Consider the following 21,971-nt stretch of genomic DNA (forward strand, 5'->3'; position numbering starts at 1 on the left):
GCTCCTGCCTCCTGTGGGTTCCCTGAGACCTGCTCTTCTCACCGGGATGGATGTTAGGTCAGAGTCAGGCACTGTGCTGTGTGTTCTGTGACCCCCTGCACATATCTGGGCTCCAGCTGTCTGTTTCCACAACCACCTCCCTCCATGACCAAGTGCTGCAAGAGAGGAGGGAGGGCCTGTGTTCTTCGTGCTAAGTCTTGCCAGCTTATAGTACCCTGGGATATTCATTTTATGAAGAATGAATGAATCAATGAATGAATCAATGAATGAATGAATGAGTTCCAGTTGCATAAGTAGGGTCAGCTGAATGAACACCTGGTGAAGCAGTTTTAACACTCTAGACCTTAGCTGTCCAATACAAATACAACGTGAGCCACATAAGTAATTTTGAATTTTCTAGTAGCCTTGTAAAAACAAATAAAAAGAAACAGGTGAAATTAATTTCGATAATATATTTTCCTTAATCGAATCTATCCCCCAAATTATGATTTCAACATATAATCAGAATGAATGCTGTTAATGAGATAGTGTACGTTTCGTGTACCAAGTCTTTGAAATCTAGGGTGTGTTTTATACGTGGAGCACATTCCAGTCTGGACTGGCCACATTCCAAGCGCTCAGTGTGGCCAGTGGCAGCCCTAGAACAGTGGCTTTAAAACCCTTTTGCCTGAAATCCCCGAGCAGAAATGCCATGCATATAAAGCCGAAACAGAAGTTTCCAGAAATGATGCTTACCTCTCTAACATGCAAAACTACGCTACGTCCTGTTGTATTCTACCGTGCTCTTAGAAGTGTGATTGTCACCGGCAAAGTTGATTCTGGGTCTAGAGTCCGTGACGTCGCTCCAAGATGTTGGGCTTCTCCCTAGTACCCTGCTTCTGCCCCCGGCCTGTGGCCACCTGGGACAGCGTTTATACGTGGGGGAAGAGCAGGGCTAAGGTGGATGTGGAGAAGCCATCGTGAGGAGGAACAATTCAGGGGTCAGTCCAGAACCAGGAGTAGGTGAGTGCTGGGAGTCAGGATGCAAGTGAAGCCCAGGTCCACAAAACGAGCCAAGAGCCCACAGGCAGCACTGGGCATGCTCAGCTGTACACTGGGCGAGGGTGTATCTAAGTTCAGCTGGAAGGACACAACCAGTTGTTAGTCGGAGTCTAAAGCATGGTAGGCTCTTGCATAAACCTCTCCTCTCCTGGCCAGTCCAGTAGGTCAGTGATTCATAAGCATTCGTTGTTTGGGCTGGGCCCTGGAATGGAGAATTCGTTAATTCCACAAACATTTATGGTAATGGCTTCTGCTCCCCAGGAGCTCCCGTCAAGTGGGGGAAATTAGAAATAACCTCAATCAAAGGTAAACCTGTACTAATAGAGAGGTGATGAGATGTAAGGGAAATACTGAGAACATTTACCATTTCCTGAGCCCCTGGCCCACCCCGCCAGATAGATTTTATTATTGCCTTTTATGATGAGGGAGGCGAGACTCAGAAAGCTCCCGTCACTTCCCGAGGAGGAGACGCAGCCCGACTGTTGGCCCATCACCTCACCAGCGAGGTGTAAAAGAAAATGCCACGGGCGGGGGCGAGGTCGTGTCCAGCTGAGCCCGGGAGGAGGAAGGATCTGAAGTGTTCCTTGGAGGCAGGCCTCTACCTAGGTCAGCTCTTTAAGAGGAGCAGGGCTTCCAGGAGGCAGAGGGAGCATCCCCACATGAAGAACCAGGTGCTTCTAACCTCTCCGCTCTTTCCCCAGCAGCCCTCCTCTCCCGTCCAGCACATGGGGTTCTCTCTCCTCACATGCCTCGGAAACAGAGCGAGATCCTGTGGTGGGGTCAGGCTGCCTGGTGTGAGTGCTGGCTCCTCCATCAAGTCCCCGGTTTCCTCATTTTACCGAGTTGCCATGATGATTGAGTGCGTTCATATATGCAACGTGTGTAGGACAGAACCCTAGTAAACGCTCAGTGAACATGTGGTGTCATCATTGCCATTGTCGCCATCCTCCTCCTGACGGTCCTCAGGCAAGCCGGGCATCTGACTGATACTCAGGTCCGAGGTGGCTGCGTCTTTCTGTGTCCATCTCGCTCCCTGAGCTGTGGCCCCTGCCTGCTTCAGGGGCCCTGTTTGGCACCTGTGGTGCGTCCCAGCCTCTCCACTCTGAGTCTTTGGATGCTTCCAGCCATAGTCAGCAATGTGTTTTTATCAACTGTATAACATTCCAAGGAATTGAAAGCTTTATTGTTTATGAATTTCCAAGGAAAGGGAAACTTGGCTCTCACTTACTAATATGGGTTGTCCCGGAAGTTCATCTTGGCCTAGATACCGAGTGTCTCCAGAAACCTCCTCAACGGAAATGGGACACAGGCACGGCCTGTGGTCGGGGGGCCTCCGGCCTAGTGGGGAGGCAGTCAGGGAACAGAGAGCCACCTGAGTGCTCGATGGGAGGGGGGCCCAGCTTAGACAGGGATCAGAGAGTCTTCTCTAAGGAAGTGGCCAAAGCCGAGCCCTGAAGGATGAGCAAGCTGGTGAGGAGGGAGGAGGATGGGCCAGGCAGAGGGTCCAGGCAGGGGAAGAGGTCAGCTCAATCAAGCAGCCAAAGGAGGTGGCGGTGTGGCAGAGGTGGGAGGAGCAGGTGGAGCCAGACTGCGTAGGATGAACAGGGTGCTCGGGGACTGTGGATTTCACCCTTCGATGCAGTGAGAAGCCATTCTGGGGACTTACAATGGGGAGTGACACGATTCAGTATGCATTAACAACCCTCTTGGGTTGTCTTGTGGCAAATATTTGGCAACGAGCAAGCAGGAGGGAGCCTGGAGGCTGTTGCCTTTGTCCAAATGGACGATGACAGAGCAGGACGAGTGTTGCGCCGGCAGAAATGAAAAGCACCCAGAGTTAGGGAAGTGAGTGGAGTGTGGTGATGGATTCCTTGGCAACCACAGAGGAGGAGGCGGTACCAGAGGTGACCTCTGGGTTTTGGTGAGAACACCAGGCCAGATGGATACCACTTGGAGATGGAGAGGGCTGGTGGAGAAACAGACAGGAGTAGGTCCTTCTACTGGACACGGAAGTAAAGGGGACAAAACAGACAGCTCTTCCAAGAAGTTCACCCTGATGCAGATGAAACTGACAGGCCAGAGGGTGGGCTCAGGGGAGGGTGGTTGTAAGATGGGAAGTTTGAGTGAGCACTGAGGGGCAGGACCCCAGTGAGAGGAGGATGGTGAATGGGGGCAGGAGAGAGAGGTGATCACAGGTGGGCAGGGACCAGTGTGGGAGTCCATGCAGCCCAGAACTCCTAGAAAGAACTAGACTGAGGGGAGCGCCTCGGTGGCTCAGTTGGTTAAGCATCTGACTCAATCTCAGCTCAGGTCATGATCTCACGGTTCATGAGTTCAAGCCCCGAGTCAGGCTCTGTGCTGACAGCATGGAGCCTGCTTAGGATTCTCTCTCGCTCGCTCTCTGCCCCTCCTCTGCTTGCTCTCTCTCTCTCTCTCTCTCAAAATAAATAAAAATATTAAAAAAAAAAAAGAACTGACTTTGATCCATGTTGATGGGCTAGGGCTAGACAGAGGGGAGGTAGCCCTGTGAGCTGAGTTGAGCCAGACTGGTCAGTTTGGGAATTCTCTCTCTTCTCTCTCCCCAACAGTAGGCGCCTCCCCTTGGTTATCTGGGTGCCTGTGAGAGAAGCTTCTCTGCATGTTCACCATAGGTCATTTACTGGATGGCCCCTCTCTGCCTTGGGGACACTGACATGGCCAGTGCCCAGGGAGCACTGGCAGTAGATGGGCTGGGGAGAGGAGAGAGGACAGGGACTCCCTACAGGCTCCCTGCGGGCCACTGTGTCCCTCCTCAATGAAGGGTAATGGCTCTTAGCAGGTGGCCTCTCCACACGGCTTCTTTGCTCTCCTGGGTCAATACTACAATCTTTCCTTCACTCCTGCTGGCCTCAGGACCTTATCTGTGTCCCACTATGAGGGGGAGGCTTCAGAGGCTTCTGAGTATTGGACTGTCTGCTGTGATTTTGTGATTTTCCCACACTCTGTCCATACCTTTGTTTTCAAAACCCCCTTTTCCAACTCTATTCAAATCATCCAGTTTGAGGGTGCCATCACTTTCCTGAGGGGACTCTGAATCTATAGGGATAGTCACCCCTGTGAGGTTCATAAATGCACAAGGTATTAAAGTTGAAGAGGGAACTTAGATGTCGTCTTTTCCAGTTTCTTTATTTAAGGAAGAAAACCTATTCAGAGAGGCTGAGTGGGTTGGTCAAGGTCACACAGGAAGTTAGTAAGCACATTTGATTTGCTTTTATGGGAGAAGTGAATCCTAAGACAAGAAGCAGGTCTCTCCAGGGAGAGGAGGCCTGGATCCTTGAGCTGATTATGGGATGTAGTTGGAAGTTTTGAGGATGGAGAAACACGTTCTTACTGGCTAAGACTTTCTTGCCCATTCCAGAAACTTTCCTCCGGAAGCTGTCAACATCACGTGTTTATTTCCTCCCCCAGGGATAGGACCCATCCACCTCAATGAGATCGAGTGCACCGGGAATGAGAAGTCCATTATAGATTGCAAATTCAACGCTGAGTCTCAGGGCTGCAACCACGAGGAAGATGCTGGTGTGAGATGTAACATCCCTGCCATGGGCTTCCAGAAAAAGGTGAGGGGATTATGTTCTGTTTTGGTGACCAAGCCCCAGAGAGTATGAGCCAGGTAGCCTCATTCTGAAGGTTTCTAACATGAGGTGTTAGAGTGCTCTGATGATGAACTCATAAAGGGCTTAGGCTCCACTGCTGTCACCATTAAGGACATTGTCACCTAGCATTCGTTAAATGGGCCAAGTGAGAAAACGTATGTATAAACACCGCTGTCCTTAGTGGCCCATGTCGAGCGTCCACCGTGTGCCTCTCCCTGTGCTGGGACTAGACGTGTGGTGTGATCTCAGTGCAGTCCCTTCTGAAAGGGACAAAGCACCTGGGACATCCTTGGCATGGTCCGTAGCCAAGTACCCAGAGGAACTACATCGACAGCAGGCCTACAAATTACACAAATGTAAGAACAATATAGATGGTATTTGGGGACAGAAGACTGTATTTTGGTAACCAGAGGGAAATAAAGGGGAAACTTAGCAGCATTATACCAGAGACGCACCCATCCTTTCCTGAGATGGAGTCGCTAAAAACCTACGTCGTGTGGCTAGCGTGGGTGATCTTTCCACAGGGGTAGCCAACAAGATGAATTCCTCTCAGGCTATCCAATCCTACAGAAAGGCCCAGTACATCCTGTTACTGCTCTTCACTACGCCATGAACTTGTCTGGGTCCTGTGCATTATCTGCTATAGGGCCAGCATGTTGGAAGGGTTTCTTTAGTGCTTATTTTATTTTATTTTTGTATTTTTTTATTTTTTCAGAGAGAGAGAGAGAGAGATCATGCGAGCCTGAGCGGGGGGGTGGGGGGGGGAGCAGAGGGAGAGAGAGAGAGAAAGAAACTTTCTTATTTTTTATTTATTTTTTATCTTTGAGAGAGAATCTCAAGCAGACTCCGTGCTTAGGTTGGAGCTTGATAGGGGTCTCAATCCCATGACCCTGGGATCATAACCTGAGCCAAAATCAGGAGTCAGATGCTCAACCAGAGCTACCCAGGTGCTCCTTAAGCACTTATTTTGAAAACGACCAAATGCGGGGATGCCTGGGTGGCTCAGTGGGTTAAGCCTCCGATTTTTGATCTTGACTCAGGTCATGATCTCATGGTTCATGGGTTCAGGCCCTGCACTAGGCTCTGTGCTAGCAGCACAGAGCCTGCTTAGGATTCTTTCTCTCTCTCTCTCTCCCTCTCTTTCTGCCCCTCCCCTGCTCGTGCTCTCTCTCTCTCAAAATAAATAAGTAAACATTACAAAAAATAAAAATAAGTAAAAGTGAGCAAATGCAGACATATCAGGGTGCAGGATGGTTCCCCAGTGGGTTCTTGCTTTGACAGTGATTCTTGACCTTGGCACCAGCATGCCAAAGACACTACTAAACTGGTCAGCCGCGGCATGTGTTGTGCAATTCACTGCCCAATGGGGCCAAAACCGTGAACCCAACAGCACTCAGCGAAGCCATGCATTTGCCTGTGGGCGAGCAGGAGCATGGGCCACAAGCCCACAGCCACGGGGAAGGCTCACCACCGCTAATTGTCTAGCGGCATTCCAAGATAGCCATAACAGGGCTATGAGAGGTAACATGCCACATGTCTTGGTATGCTGTGGCACCATTCACTTTGGGCTGATTGGAGTTGGGTGGAGTGGGGTTTCCAACACAAATGGAAGACCTGGGCCAGAAAAAGTGATGTTTTCCAGATGCATTTTATGGTTGGTATGGCTGAGCCAGGCCGTGTGCTCGCTGATGCCAAAGGAAGCACCACATTCCCGGCACCAACGGCCTTAGTCTTGCACAGGCCCTCCAGGCTCCACCAGGTGCTCCCTGAGCTCAAGCATGCAGCATGGGGGAGTTTTACACCTGGTTGCGATCCCCCAGAAAGGAGATGGGGACGGTCACCCGTGAAAGAAAGTCGTATGGGCTGTGCCGGTTGTCTCGGCGCAGCAGCAGGCCAGCCTTCCACGTGGCGTGGCGTGGGGCTCCCACGGCCGCCAGCAACAACGCCGGCCAGAGCAATCAGGATTCCCATGTTTTATCGCTGCGTTAGTTCTCTGGGGCTGCCATGACAAAATACCACAGACTGGGTGGCTTAGACGGTAAAAATTTATGTTCTCCCAGTCCTAGGGGCTAGAAATCCAAGATCAAAGTGCTGGCAGAGTTGGTTGCTCCCAAGGCCTCTCTCCTTGGCTTGCAGATGGCCGCCTTCCCTTTGTGTCCTCGTGTGGCCTCTGCGTCTGCATCCCCGGTGCCTCTTCCTCTTCTTATAAGGACACCAGTCGTATTGGACGAGGGCCCACCCTGATGACCTCATTTATTCTTCATTACCTCTTGAAACACACTCTCTCCAGATGCAGCCATATTAGGGGTTAGGGCTTTAGCACGTGAGTTTTACAGGGGGACACAGTTCACAACACTCACTCCCTGGCTGATCCCTTATTTAATTTCTTTGACGCTTGAGTTTTCTCCTCTGAAAATAAGGGGGTGAGAGAGAGGATTTCCCTAGCTTCCCTTCCAACCCAGTGCATGAGGAAATTGACTTGTCTATTGAATGGCTAATAAAAAGCCACAAACTTGGAGCCCAGTAGCTTTGGTCATCCAACCACCGCAAAGCCTCATTCCCCTCCCTGCCGGGAGGGAGGAGCCAAGCTGAGGAGGCTGTGGGAGTGGCAGTGAGGTCACCAGGCGACCACCCTTGCTGACCTCCAATTCACCTCTGACCACCCTGTGGGGGGGGGGGTGCAGGAAGGGGGGTTTGGCTGGCCTAGCCTGGTGGCAGGACCAAACCCGTGTATGGAATGTGAGTTGGAAAGTGCCCGCGCTGCCTTTCATGCTAACATCTGGGCCGGGTTACCTCGCCTCCTACCCCCTCACCTCCCCAAATGAGGTGTGGGACTGGTTCACCACAGCCTTATCAAAACATGATGCAGCCCTGCCCTACTCCACTGGCTGGAAGTGTTTTGTTTTCCCTATTCATGCTCAGGGAGATGCGGCTCCCTTCTCTCAAACCCCATACTGCTGCCATCAAGAGCCAAGGGAATAGGAAAAGGGAAATGCCTGGGTTACTTTCAGAAACTCTGAGGAGGATTGACCTTCCCTGGTATCCTCACTGGGTGACGAGGTAGAAGGATGAGGGCCAGAGGCCCCTGGCTGACCCGAGGCCTCTTGGGGTTCCACCGGTCCTGGTGATGTCAGAGCACCTCTAGCTAGCGGGCCAGGCCGTTTCCAGAATGCTGGTGCCTAGGAGTGGGGCCCTGGGAATGGAGAGCAATGCCCTGGGCCATGTTAGAGCTTCATGGCTCGCCTCTTGCTCCCTCTGGTCTTCTCTGGAAAATGAGAAAAGGCCCCCAATGCATCTTGAAGTGCTTAGATTCCCTCCTGAGTAGTGGAAACCTGGTCCCTGTCACCGAGGCTGCTCCAGGCCTCATCAGCCCTGGGGAATCACAGCAGCAGCTTGGAGAAGGGCTCCAAGGAGAGGCCCCCGCTCACCACTGGTGACCACATGAGTCAACCTGCAGCCACGGTCCTCAGCCAGAGCCTCCGAGACTTCCCTTGGCTTTCAAATGCAGGACAGGGATGCTGGCACACGGCCAGCCACCTTTGGGAGGGCTTCACAGGCAGAGATGGACCAGGAAGAACATCCTCTAGAACTAAAGGGAGCCCTGGACACAGGCCCTTTGCACTGGGGAGCCCCATTGCTCCCTGGGAGCAGGACAAAGTGTGAACAGGGGTCCTTCCAGCTCCTCCGCCCTCACCCTTCACTGCTCTCCAGATGACAAAATGAAGTCCATCTTCAGGAGGCAGTGGCCTGTGAAGGGGGCAGCCGGAGGTGCCACGTGTCCCCACTGCAGTCAGTAAGGCAGGGCACAGTCCACACGGAATCCAAAACCAGTGGTAAACCCGACTGAAAGTCATTCTGCTCTTTAACTTCACTGCCCACCGACATCCTGAGCCTCAGTGCTAAGCTGGTCCAGCGGAAGTGTGCACCCCCTGCGGGCCTTCACCTCCCCGGGCTTGGGGGTGGGAGCTGGGCTCCACACGGGGGGAGGGGAGGGATCTGGATGTCCCAGAGAGAAGGGAAGCTTACCTCCGGCTCCCGAAATCAGAGCCCACGTTGTGGGAGGGCTTGTCCCAAGGCCTAGATGCGGGGCCTGCAGTGCAGGCTCTATTGCCGTCCCCGGGGTCTGTCTGGCCTCACACACAGTGTCCAAAGGCCCACGGCCAGGCCAGGGGGCTGGAGACTCGGGACCAGGGGAGGAGGGAGAGTGGATGTGCGTCAGGGGCTGGCAGACTGCTCCTGGACAAGGCAGCAGTCGCTGAGAGGTGACCCGAGACGGGTTTCACAAGACCCCAAATTAGGTTCCTTTGTGAGTGTTTAAACCTCAGGGGTCAGTGTGACCTCAGCGGACAGTCAATACCTCAGAACCCTAAAGCCCAGGCCCCAGGGCCCAGGTCTCCCAGCCAGCGTGCTCCCTCCGCCACCTGACTGCAAAGGCCCAACGCGGTCCTCAGTTCTGGGTCAGTGGTCCTCGCTTTGAAATGAAAGCAGCCCTGCCTGGAGGAGGCCTGGTGCCTATGGTTTGGAGGTAGTCTGGTATGGAAGTTAAGAGGCGCTTCCCTCATCTGAGACTCTGTTTTCTCATCTGTAGAATGGGGATGACCTAACAGGGTAGTCGTGAGAGCAGAATGAACTCATGTCCACAAGAGACTTGCACAGGCCCACGGACACCATACGTGCTCCGAAGTCTGTCTGTAAGCTTCCCCACGCCGAGCGCAGTGCCTGTCACAGCACAAATGCTCAATGAGCATCAGCTGGATGAATGGATCTGGTGAAATCTGCACAACTGATTTCATCCCTGGGGAGGGGCTGGCATTACCTAAGGCAGAGTTCAGTAAGCACGTAAAGGAAGTATATGGTGAAATAAAGGCCTTTGTTAGGTCTCAGGTAAGCAGAGGGGCTGGCCTGGGGTTACCTAGAGGCGTCCCTGTTGGCTTTTAACACATGCCTGCCCAAGGCGCTGGCCCTTCCTTGGGATGTTGGAACGGAGTCACCTGCCTCCTGCCATTCTGGAATTTTCTCAATGGCTCTGCTCATCTTATTTGTTTGTGTTTTTACATAGCCCTAAAGATGCGTTAGTCATGGGTAAAGTACAATCTGTATCTCAGACAGTGGCCAGTGCCCACCTTCACCCTGGTCCTCAGCCCGGAGATACTCAGCAAGACAAACATTGGCCTCCCGAAGGCCAGCCCCCTTCTCATGTGCTCCGAACCCTTCGATTTCTTCTGAAGAGAGTTTTGATTTCTGATGGGACTCCCACCCTAATAAAGATCATCGCTTTGATGATGGCTCATATTTCTTGAGCACCTACATTGTGCCAGGCCCCGTCTAAGCACTTTACACAAACTATCGCATTTTTTGTATTCATTTATTTTGAGAGAGAGAGAGAGTGTGAGCAAGCATGCGTGAGCAGGGGAGGAGCAGAGAGAGAGAGAGAGAGAATCCCAAGCAGGCTCTACGCCATCAGTACAGAGCCCAACATGGGGCTCGAACCCATGAACCATGAGATCATGACCTGAGCCAAAATCAGGATCAGACATTTAACCGACTGAACCACCCAGGCGCCCCTGAATTATCTCATTCTTTCATTCAACAAGCCTAGGACAGAGACTTAGCATCATGGCCGCCCTTGACTTGTCTGTTTGCCAGCTGACCTCATTGACTTTTGCAACCCCTAAGCCCATAATAAGAACTTAAGAACATACTTCATGCCCTAGAAGTTATGCTTGCTTAGAACTGGTGAGCCAACAGCCCAATGCACTGAGGGTTCCTGGAGGTGTCATGCCTTGTCCCAAAGGAATGAATTGCTAGATGTATAGAGGGAAGGAAGGTAAGGTGTTTGGATTAGGGGTTGCATTTTCAGGACGCTTCCCCAACCTCCAGATCTCTCTGCCTGCCCTCATGTAAATTGGTCCGTGCTTTCCGTCCATAAGACTGGTCACTTATTCATTCATTCCAGAAGTAGCGTTGGAGAACCTAACACTTGTGAGGTGCTCGCTTCGTTACTGCTCACACAGCAAACCACACAAGTACAACTCTGCCCTTCGGAGCCTATGTTCTGGCAGAGGAGACAGGCATTAAACAAATTGTAAGTTAGCTTAGTTCTAACTGTCATAAATGCCAAGAAGGAAGCGTGTGGGGAGCAATGGAATGTGTCTGTGGGCCCTGACCCTGCAGGCGAGAGAGGAGTGTCGTTGGGTATGGAATCGGAAAGACGGACAAGGATCAGCAAGGCAGAAGGGCATCTGTGTGCAGTGGGCTTCAGTGTGAGAGGTGTGACTTACTATGGGACTCGGTCAGGAGAGTTAGGTAGCCACAGAAGCTGAGAGAAGGCCCACATGACTGGCGGTCGGAGAACAGGATGAGAGAGTGAGCAGTGGAGCATGGGAAGCCGCTGACGTGTTCTGAGCAGGAAAGTGACACGATTGGGTGGTCTTCAAAGACGACTCTGGCTTCTGACTAGACAATAGGGCGATGAAGTCCAGAGCGGGGCAGGGGGGGGGGGGGTCGGAGGTCTGGCAGGGGCAGGAGGTGATGGCGCCAGGGGACAAGGGGGTCTGCACGGAGCTGGAGGGAAGCGATGGATTGGAAGGAGACTTTGGAGATAAAATCCACGGAGGAAGATTTTGACGGGATGTGGGGGAAGAAAGAGAGGGTGGGGTCGAGGATGGCTCCGAGATTTCTGGCGTGTATAACAGAGCAGATTCGGAATCAGCAAACTACAGCTTGCAGGCCAAACCTATCCCTCTGCCTGCTTTTGTAATTACGGTTTTACTGGAACACAGCCATACCCAGCCATTTACACATCTGCCGTGGCTGCTCTTGAGCTACGCGGCAGAGCTGAGCGGTTACAACCCAGAGCATACGACCCACAAAGCCTAAGATGCCACCTGGCCCTTTATAGAAAGGTTGCTGCCCCTGGAGTAGATGGTAGTGCCTTTTACTGAAATAGGGAGCGAGGGAGAGCTAGAGCACAGGCTTAGGTGGGGTCAGAAAAGATGCCAGGGTCAGATTTGGGCCTTTGCAAGGTGCCAGGCGGAACTGTCAAATAGGCAGTTGGCTACAGTGTCTTGGAAGGGGGGGTCTGGTGGAGAGGAGAGTGGGGGTGGAGGCCGATGAGATCGGGAGCTGGAACCAGGTGAGCAGAGGGTGTGATGATGACAAAGGGCCCAGGAAGGAGTCTTGCAGAATTCTAATATTTTAAGGCCTCTTGCACCCTCGCTAGTGTCTGATTCTAAGGGCAGCCCCTACAGGTAGTCTCACGGAGGGCAGCAGGGAGTAGAAACAGGTGCTGCTGTGGTGCTCAGTGGGGGATGAGTGCCTCTCCTCCGGCCACACAGGCTTCTAAGGTTCCAGGATGCCTGTGAGCGGGGACCTAATACGTAAGACCATGCTGGGCATGATAAGGGCACACAGTAGGCTCTCAGTGATGCTGTCGAATCCAACTGTGTCCCAGGCAGGACCCCCTGGCTTGGGGAAATTGAGACTGGTGGCAATATGGTGGGCAGCTCCCCTCTGTCTCCACCTGCTGACCATGCCTTTCTCTCTGTCCGCAGCTGCGCCTGAACGGGGGCCGGAACCCCTACGAGGGCCGGGTGGAGGTACTGGTGGAGAGGAACGGGTCCCTCGTATGGGGGACGGTGTGTGGTGAGAACTGGGGCATTGTGGAGGCCATGGTGGTCTGCCGGCAGCTGGGACTGGGCTTTGCCAGCAACGCCTTCCAGGTGAGAAGCCCCAGCCTCGGACCCTTCCATCCAATCCAGCCCTGCCCCTCTCAGTCAGCCCCTATTTTCCACGAACCTTCCCCAGCTACCCAGAAAGTAGAGAGCAAAATGCCCTGGACTATGCGGGGGAAGGGGAGGTGGGTAGGAACCTCATCCTGGCCTCAGCTCTGCCCCTCACCGCCCTGAGTCCTTAGGCGAGTCATGCTCCCTTTTGGACTGTTTCCCCACTACAGAGTGAGGGGCTGGACTCTGGTTTCCAGGGTCCACTCAGCTCTGAGTGCTGGGAATCACCCTGGGCTGTGGACTGATTCTGGGGTGTCCTGATGTGCCTATGCAGCAGGAAACAACTCGGTCCTACGGGGCAGTGGCAACCACCCAGCCCAAGGCCCCAGATGCCTTAGCTCACTCCCTTGAAGGCCCCTCTGGCCAGACCATGTGTCCCAAGTGGTGTCATGCGTTCTCCCCGTGATTGGCAGGTAAACCTCCAAGCCTTGTCCTGCATCTGTGCCCTCTTCCCTACGGTCCCTTCCTTAAAGAGAGAGACTCAGATGAATGTAGCTAAGCCCCTGCCCCTACTGGACGGCAGCAGAGGAAAGGCAGGAAGCTCTTTGGCTTAAAAAATCATTGACTTCTGTTCCCTATAGTGTGAGGGAACGTTGTCAGAAGGAGGCCAGGAGGAAGAGGAGCCAGAGATAGGAGGCTCAAGGTCTATTCCCGACTGTACCCCCACCAGCCTGCAGTGTAATGGTCTAGGACAAAGCAGCCACTCTTCTGCACCTCAGTTTGTCTCCCTGTGACATGGAATGACTAGGCTCAGGTCCTCAGTATCCTGGCTCCAAACACTTTCTCACAGAAGAGGAAAATGGCTAGAGCCCCCGGCTTGCTTGGCCAACCCTGACTCCAGCTCCTGTGCCCAGGTTGGCCCTGTCCCCCAGAACGGGATCACCTAAGGAGGGACTCGGGACAACTCCACAGCCTTGCTGAGCCTGACTGCCTGCTTGCAGGCTGGCCGGGTCCAGGGCAGGAGCTGAGTCCTGAGCAGAGACTGCCCTGTGGCTCCTCTCCCAGCATTCAGAAGGGACAGGCCTCTGATGCCACTGCCCACGCCCTCTGGGGCCCTGGCTTCCCATAGTGCCTCTGCTAATACTGCTTTGACCAGCCGAGGCACTCTCTGGGGCCCCAAAGGGAGCGGAAGAACAGTGTTCTCCAGCTACTTTTGTTCCTGGTCAGCTCGTTCTTTTTTTTTTTTTTTTTTAACGTTTATTTATTTTTGAGACAGAGAGAGACAGAGAATGAACGGGGGAGGGTCAGAGAGAGAGGGAGACACAGAATCCAAAACAGGCTCCAGGCTCCGAGCTGTCAGCCCAGAGACCGACGCGGGGCTCGAACTCACGGACTGCGAGATCGTGACCTGAGCCGAAGTCAGCCACTCAACCGACTGAGCCACCCAGGCGCCCCTGGTCAGCTCATTCTTAAGACACCTGTGTGTCTGCAGGGTCATGCAGTGGGCCAGGATCTGCCACCGATTAACACCCTGTCCCCTAGCTAGGCCCTGGTGTTCTCTCTAGAGGATGAGGGGCGTTCTCTGGGTAAACAGAACCAATTGGATGTATGAATATTGAACTATCATGTGTGAATAGGTCGCTTCTCTCCTGCCAATTCTGACCAACTGGCAGTGTCTCCCGGGAGCACTGTGTTGAGGATCCTGAGAGCACACTGGGTTTAGAGGAGAGAGTGCTGTGATTGACTAGTCATGTCTGCCCCGGGCGTGGGGCTGGGGAGCGAGCAGGGAGTTGCAGGTGCCTGCCATTCCTGACGCACAGTATTCAACTGCTGTTTGACCAGAGTCTTAGCTATGCCTTCCTCTCGGGGAGCAGTGGCAGAACCAGAGTGCGAGGGTCTCCCTCACTCTGCCACCAACAAAGTGCGTGACCTGGGTGAGTGACTGTGCCTCTGCTGTCTCCATCTGAAAAAATGGGGCTCATTTAGCTTTAGCTTGGGGATTTTTGTGAGGCTGAAAGTTGACAGAATATGAGACAGTGACAATCCAAGGTGACCCACATCTCGTTTCTTTTGTTTCATCCAGGAGACCTGGTATTGGCACGGAAATATCTTCGCCAACAAAGTGGTCATGAGTGGAGTGAAGTGCTCGGGAACGGAGCTGTCCCTGGCGCACTGCCGTCAAGATGAGGATGTGACCTGCCCCCAGGGTGCAGTGCAGTACGGGGCTGGAGTCGCCTGCTCAGAAAGTGAGAGTCCCTGGGGGTCCTACCCCACCCTCCCCGCCAGGCTCCAAAGAGTCCCGCTGGTTATTCCTTGCAAGTTTCTGGGGTGTCTGCCCTGAGCCGTGCCAAAGAGGAAAGCAGAGATTAATTTTAAGTGAAAAGAGTCGGGGTGGGGGGAAGGGGGAGGAACGACCCCCTACCCACAGCCCCACAACTTGCCTGCTGACAGTGGAAAGACAAGCAGGAGGGAGGGACTTGGAGAGTCTGGGAGTCTTGGGTTCAAATGGCAGGGCCAGTGTAGATGAAGTGACTGAGAACTATGCGTTCTTACCAGTTGACGAGGAAGAGCGCACCTTCCTTGGAGGATGTCTCTGAGGGCAGTAAAGCAGACGAAGCATATAGGGGGTGCTCTGTGCCTGTTGGCTTCCTTCCTTTCACCTTGCTCCAAAGGGCATCTCCCGTTTCACACCGGGGAGGCAACTTCCCGGTGACTCCCTGGGAATCCCAGAGAGCCTAAATACACAGAAGGAGAAACCCCGCCCACACTCAGAATGGCCCAGCTCATGAAGGCTCCCTTCTGTGCTGAGAGAGAGAGAGAGAGGCCTAGCCGTGCAGCTTTGCGGGCACACTGCTGTCCTGATGCCCAGACTCTGCCCTCCCCACCCCGGCCTTATAAAACCACACTTAGCCTTCTCCCTCGAGAACCTGGCAGGTGGCAGAGGCCCAGGATCTGGCCAGAGAACTTGAGATCAGACCCCACCCACCATTTATTAGGTGACTTTGGCAAAGTTAGTTAACCACTATGATTTACAGTTGTTTTTTTCTGAGACACTGGAAATTAAATGTGACAATGAATACGTACACGTGCACAATAAACAATGATGCACGTCTTTTACCATCATGGAGAACCTGGGGAAGAGTAAACCTGAATTCAGTGAGCTTCGTCCGCCCATCGACCCCGTTAGACTCACTGACCCAAGCCTTGTAACGTGGGACTGTCCACCCAGCATGAGCTTCTCTGGGCAGATAGCACAAGTTATCGCGTCCTGTCTGAGGAGATCATCACCCTTGCCAGCCGCCCCCACCCCCGCCCCAGGAAGAACATCCTAGCAGAGAGAAAGCAGTCAGGGGCCTTTCCTTTCCTTCTTAATTTATTTTATTTTGTAATATACCATTATTGCCAAAAGGAAATTAAGATAATATGAACCTCAGTGAAAGGTAGCATGAGATAAAAGCAGATACAAAAGGAGTGCCTTGGGTGGCTCAGTTGGTTAAGCGTCCAACTCTTGATTTCATGATCTCAGGGTCATGAGATCGAGCCTCATGTCAGGCTCCATGCTGATAGCACAGAGCCTGCTTGTGATTCTCTCTCTCCCTCTCTCTCTGCTCTTCCCACCATCTGCTTCTCTCTAAAAATAAATACAAACAAACATTTTAAAAAACAGCAAGAAAGTAGGGGTTGGCAAAAAGGTAGTGGCTCAAAATGGAACCAAAAGAGAGGTTAATAAAAAATTATAGTGTGGAGTCCTATACATTTACTCTTGGGAGGTCATAAAATTCACCATGAGCTTCCTAATAGCCAAAAAAGGAAGGAAACCTGGTCATTAATACCAGTATCCATGAACTAGAAACAAACCCATGAGATAGGAGCAACTCACTGTTCTAGTTTCCAAGATGGAAGGGAATTTCTCATGAAAATGGACGGTTATGAGATCAACGGTACTCTTGACATCCTCATGGCAGATGAGAAGTTTCATGGGGTCCTGAGAACCCCTCAAATTAGGCTAAAGGCATCACTCAGAGTGACTACAGGGAGGCAGTGCCATTTGGGCCGGGAACACAGCTCTTGGCTGATCTGGCTTAATGAATGTTATTCAGAGAGAGAAAGTATATTCTCCAGGCAACCCTTTGTAATTACTTTTTCTCATCCAACCTGTTACACCTGTATCTGCAAGCCTTCTCCTCCTCACCCACCCCCCACATACAGTCCATTTCATTTTTACCTCTCCATGTTCTCTCGACTCCCTCTACCTCCTTCCACCCGACTGTCTCAGCCTGTGTCCAGATGACATTCTTCCATACTGCAGAGGCCCCTCAGCGGGATCCCCACAGCGACATGTGCCCCTCCGACCGCTCCCCCTCCCAGAAGCCGGAATCAATATTGGCCTCCCACTCATGCCTCTGTCCTGTCCAGACCCGTCCGAGCTTTCCCACAGCACTTAGGTGAGTGCAGGGACTTGCACAAGACAGGTGTTGCCCGGCTTCCTTGTGGGCCACCCTCCATTCCCCCACCCCTACTCAGTGTCCCAACCGTCCAGGCTTTGGTCCTCCTTCATGCCCCAGGGGCCTGGCACATGCAACTTGACATTGTAGAGATTCTTTCTATAGTCCCCACTCATCCTCCAGGGAGCAACAAAAACATAACTGGCTCCGAGGAAATTCTTCCTGACCTCCTTCCCCAGACTGGGTCCCCCTGTCATAATTCCCAACACACCCATGTTTCTCCTTCTATCTCTGGACACAACTGTAATTAAGTAATTAGTATGTGCTTCTGTCTTTCCTGCCACAGTGTAAGGTCTGCCCTGTTCAGCACTGTCCAGAGACAGTGCAGTGTTCGCTATAGTACTTGGTGGATGGGCAGATGAATTCATGCTTCAGATGAGTTTCCGGTGGACATTTCAGATGTTAGGGAGGTGAAGGCCCCCTTCTATGGCAGGTGCTAAGAGCGCGGTTCCCAGGCTGCCAGCAAACTGCAGATCATGTTAAGACATCTGAGCTGGGGTTAGGGCTGGCCTCCTCCCAGAAAGAGGAGAGAGCAATGGAGACCCATTTGCTCAGCTCAGAGGTAAGCAAAGGAAGGGGCCGTGGGTTAAGTACCGAGTAGGGTGCAGACAGTGAATAAGAGACTCATAACACCCTCTAATAAAAGCATGCCCAGAACACCTGGTACCGGGCATCCTGGTGTGTGCCCTCCAAGAGGAACTATTTCTCAGCGAATGAGGGCCTCCCAATGTATGTCTTCCACTCCCCAAACCACATCCCATCGGTGCTCCCCCTTCATACCCTTCAGTTCCACATCCAAGCCCTGCAGATGGATTTGTTCTCCAGAGGGTGCTGCCCCGTGCCGGAAATTGTGTCCTGAGAAGCTGCCGTGTTCCACGTGCAGCTGGGAGGCCGTGGGGAATGCTCCAGACTCTGGCAGACTTGAGGGAAGCAAAGCTCACAGGTGCACACCCACTTTAGACATTTACAAGCAACTTGATGGAAAACATAGGATGGGTCTGGTTGTACATCAGATACAATAATTTTGTGACTTGAAATGTACTAGAAATAGTCAATGGAATCCGACTTTTAAAGGGAAACTTACAGTTAACCCTTTTGTAAAGAAGCTAAACCTTCTAATAGAATTGCTTAGTGAGCAAACATGGACTGTATCCATTGGTAATTTTTTTTTAACACCTGCTGTGTGCTGTGTGCTGAGTAAATCGAGCTTTGTTTTACAAGAAATACCTGGGGGCACCTGGGTGACTCAGTTAAGCTTCCACCTTCGGCTCAGGTCATGACCTTGCAGTTCGTGAATTCAATTCCTGCATCGGGCTCTGTGCTGACAGCTCAGAGCCTAGAGCCTGCTTCAGATTCTGTGTCTCCCGCTCTCTCTGCCCTTCCCCTGCTTGCACTTGCTTGCTCGCTTGCTCTCTCAAAAATAAACATTAAAAAAATGTTTTATATGAATTTAAAAAAAATAAAAGAAGTACCTGGGGGAAACCCTCATGTAGAGCAACAGTGTGAGTGGAAATTGAAAGAAGCCATTAAGAAGGTGATTTGGCAGGGGCACCTAGGTGGCTTGGTCAGTTAAGCATCTGACTTTGGCTTAGGCCATGATCTTGCAATTCGTGGGTTCAAGCCCCACGTCGGGCTCTGTGCTGACAGCTCAGAACGTAGAGCCTGCCTCAGATTCTCCCTGGATTGTGCTCTTTCTAAAAAGTAAATAAACATTTTTTTTTTAAAGATAATTTGGCAATATGCATCAGAGCCTTGAAAACATATAGCCCTTCCTCCCAGCAGTTTCCATTATAGAAATATATTCTAAAGAAAAAACTGAAGTTAAATACAGATTTACTACAGGATGTTTAACTGTGCAAAAATGTCAAGGAACCAATGCATCTAAAAATATGAGTTAATAGGGCTATGAATTAAGTATTATATAGCCATGAAATGCATGTTGTAATGGATATTTATTAACAAGGAAATACCTCAAGATATATTTTAAGGGAAACAGTATGAGCAGACTGTAAGTCTACATACAATGTCACACATGTTGTAGACTGTATTTATCGACCCCAGAAGAATCAGACCAAGGTATGGATGGTGCTCTCCCTCAGGGAGGCACACGATCATTGCTGTTGTTTGCTGTTTATTATGGAAAATCTCCGGCCACCCAAAAGTAAAGAGAACGATATAATGAACCCTCATGTACCATCACCCAGACTGAACAGTTGCCAGCATTTTGCCCACCATTTTGCACCAATAACCAGAGGCGTCCAAGAGGACTCTCAGAGCAGGGGAAGAGGAATTGGGGGTGGCATTCCTCAAGGAAAGTGACCTTGAGAGGCCATGAGCCAGTCCCAGATGGTGCTGGGGGCGGGGAGGGGTGTCTTGTCTTGTTTGAACATTGTGTCTGCCCTCCCTAGCTGCCCCTGACCTGGTCCTCAATGCGGAGATTGTCCAGCAGAGCACCTACCTGGAAGACCGTCCCATGTTCATGCTCCAGTGCGCCATGGAGGAGGACTGCCTGTCAGCCTCGGCTGCCCAGACCGACCCCACCACAGGCTACCGCCGGCTTCTACGCTTCTCCTCCCAGATCCACAACAATGGGCAGTCTGACTTCCGACCCAAGAATGGCCGCCATGCGTGGATCTGGCATGACTGCCACAGGTGAGCCCTCCTTTTCATCGTTAGCATGTTACCCTGGCCCCCCACGCTGCACTGGATGGGATTCAGAGTCACAGGGAGCCCTGGAGAGAGCTGACAGGCCACACATCCAGGAGGCAGAGTCTTCCTACACTGGAGGGGTCATTACAATGGCCTTCTACATTTATTCAGCCATTTCCACTCTCAGCTTCCCCGGCCCACCTCCCCTTCCCTAAGCCCAGTCTCTTTCTTGCCTCCAATGCCTCTACTGTTAGGAAACAAACTTTTTTTTTGAGGACCCGATGCCTCTCCATTGACCCTTTGGTCAATGGTTTTCAAATGCATCTACGGCAAGTTCACGATCTGTGGGGTGCTTGGGGGCTCTGCAGTTTTTAGACTGAGTTCATTCATCAATGTATTTTAAACACCTCGAGAAAGACAGTGGGTGTGGAGACAAGAGTTCTAGGCCCAGTAGTCGTGAGACCTGGTCTCTCAACCCAGCTGTGTCTGTAACCAGCTGCGCGATGTCAGGCCATCTGGGCTACATCACTGGGGACCTCCAGTGTCCCTGCCAGCCCTCAGTCTGTGGACTTGGTCCCAGTGTTGTAAGTCCTGCACAAGAACAGAGTGAAATCCTAGAGCCAGCCCTAGCTGGAGCCAACAGAAGCCACCCCATTCATCTCCTTGCCTTTTCTCTTTTTTTTTTTTTTCACTTTGCCTTGATTCTTACTCTAATCCAGGACCCACTGCCCCAGCTTGTTTGCATTTTCCTGCTGAGGCCTGAGTTGGGCAGGTAGAGGGAACAGAAGTGAGCACACTTTTGAAAATGAAGGGGCGGAGGCCCCTGCTGTGCACAGGGCAGCAGTGCCCCTCAGGGGTCCACGGCGAGCGCCCTCCTGTGCATCAGTGCTCTCTCGGCAGCACAGCTCTCGGCAGCACAGCTCTCGTCCTCGGTCCCTGCGTCTCACGGTGAGGCCCGTGGGCTTGGGCAGAGCCTGACCACCGCAGACCTTCCCATCAGAATCTGCATTTTGTCAGCATCACCCGCTGATGTGCGCGTCTCACATCAGAGCCTGAGAAGCCCCAGCCCAGCTGATCAATCGCTAGGCGTCCTTCCAGCTCGAAAAGGAAGCAGGCACTGTGAGGGGCACAAGAACTGACGTTTATTGACCCCCTTCTAACTGCCAGGCACATGGAACCCTCATTTTCAAGGGTAAGGAGACAGAGGCTCAGTGTCTACATGACTTGCCCAGGGTAACACAAGAAGTCGCCCGGCAGGGACCCTCCACTCCCGGCTGTCTGACCCCAGGGAGTGGGCAAATCTTTCCGTTACCTCTGCTGAATCTTCATCAGAAAGCTATCCTTTTCCTGCTTTTTCCTGTCACAACTGATGGTCCGGTCACATTCCAATAAGTCTTGGGATAGAGCTGTTCCATCTGTTTCAAAAGAAAAGACTATGATAGAACTTAGGGTGTTGATTTTCCTTTATAATTATTATAAATTGTGTTTTGAATGTCCCGACTAGCCAAAGAATTTTTGGTCTTTATATAGAAACATGCCAGCCTTCTGCAGGGTGGAAGTCAAAGAGTAAAATTAAAGTCATGACCATATTGGTGCCTGATTTCCTTTGGAGACCACGTGGTGGGAGCCCTGGGTCTGCGGGGGCTGATGTTGCTTATTATAAGTGGAACATAATTGCATCTCTGTCCCACACATGGCGGTCCACCCAGACATTACATGGCAGAAGTCTCCGTGGGACATATGCTTGCTCTCCGAGCAATGGTCTGTCCTCTAAGAATACACATGGCGACACCATGGAAGTGTTTCTTCTGATCTGGAGCCCCAGGCATTCCGATCTCTATGCCACCCCACCCCCTGATTTCCCTGTAGTCTATTTCATTTCTTTGCTTACAGATGTTCCCATCAACGATTTGGGAGGGATGGGTAGAAAAAACATGCTGGCCAAGCATATGTCCCTCCAAGCCACCCCTTCCTGGTCCGTAACTGAGAGCCTATGACCATAAGATCTCAGGGAACATAAGAGGACACCCCTGCACCCTGGCCTCCAGAGCTCCAGGGGGCTTCTCCAGTCTCCGTAGGAGGACCTGTCAATAGGACTCCTGGCCCCATACCTCTGTTGGGTCCCTTTGAGAGTCTGATGACAGCAGGCCCTCCCTCCACTCAAAACAAATTTTCTGGAAGACTTAATACCCTATCTCAGCAGATTTACAGACCTCGGAGCCAAAGTTGAGAACCCTGGCTCAAATTAGTATGAATGGGGAAAACTATCACTCCCAATTTAATTGATGGTACAATGAGGAACAGAACTGTGTTCCTTGAAAGCCTTAAAATGAAACGTGAAGACTGACCCCCTTAGCACTTGCCTTGCCAATCAGACATAGGAAAAAATGCCCTGAGTTGTTCTCTCTCCTATGCAT

At 52.0% G+C, this 21,971-nt stretch overlaps 1 protein-coding gene across 2 annotated transcripts in view; it reads left to right on the forward strand.

Annotated features, from left to right (window-relative positions):
• The window catches only part of LOXL2 (lysyl oxidase like 2), a 92,220-nt gene that overhangs the window by 61,748 nt on the left and 8,501 nt on the right, over window positions 1–21,971 (forward strand). For both annotated transcript variants that reach the window (XM_053216419.1, XM_027077389.2), the window contains exons 7-10: window positions 4,489–4,640; window positions 12,230–12,397; window positions 14,484–14,646; window positions 19,314–19,557. In XM_053216419.1, coding sequence (XP_053072394.1) covers window positions 4,489–4,640; window positions 12,230–12,397; window positions 14,484–14,646; window positions 19,314–19,557 — 727 coding nt within the window. The remainder of the gene's footprint in view (window positions 1–4,488; window positions 4,641–12,229; window positions 12,398–14,483; window positions 14,647–19,313; window positions 19,558–21,971) is intronic.

The sequence above is a fragment of the Acinonyx jubatus genome, chromosome B1 (assembly GCF_027475565.1).
Source record: "Acinonyx jubatus isolate Ajub_Pintada_27869175 chromosome B1, VMU_Ajub_asm_v1.0, whole genome shotgun sequence".
NCBI lineage: Eukaryota > Metazoa > Chordata > Mammalia > Carnivora > Felidae > Acinonyx > Acinonyx jubatus.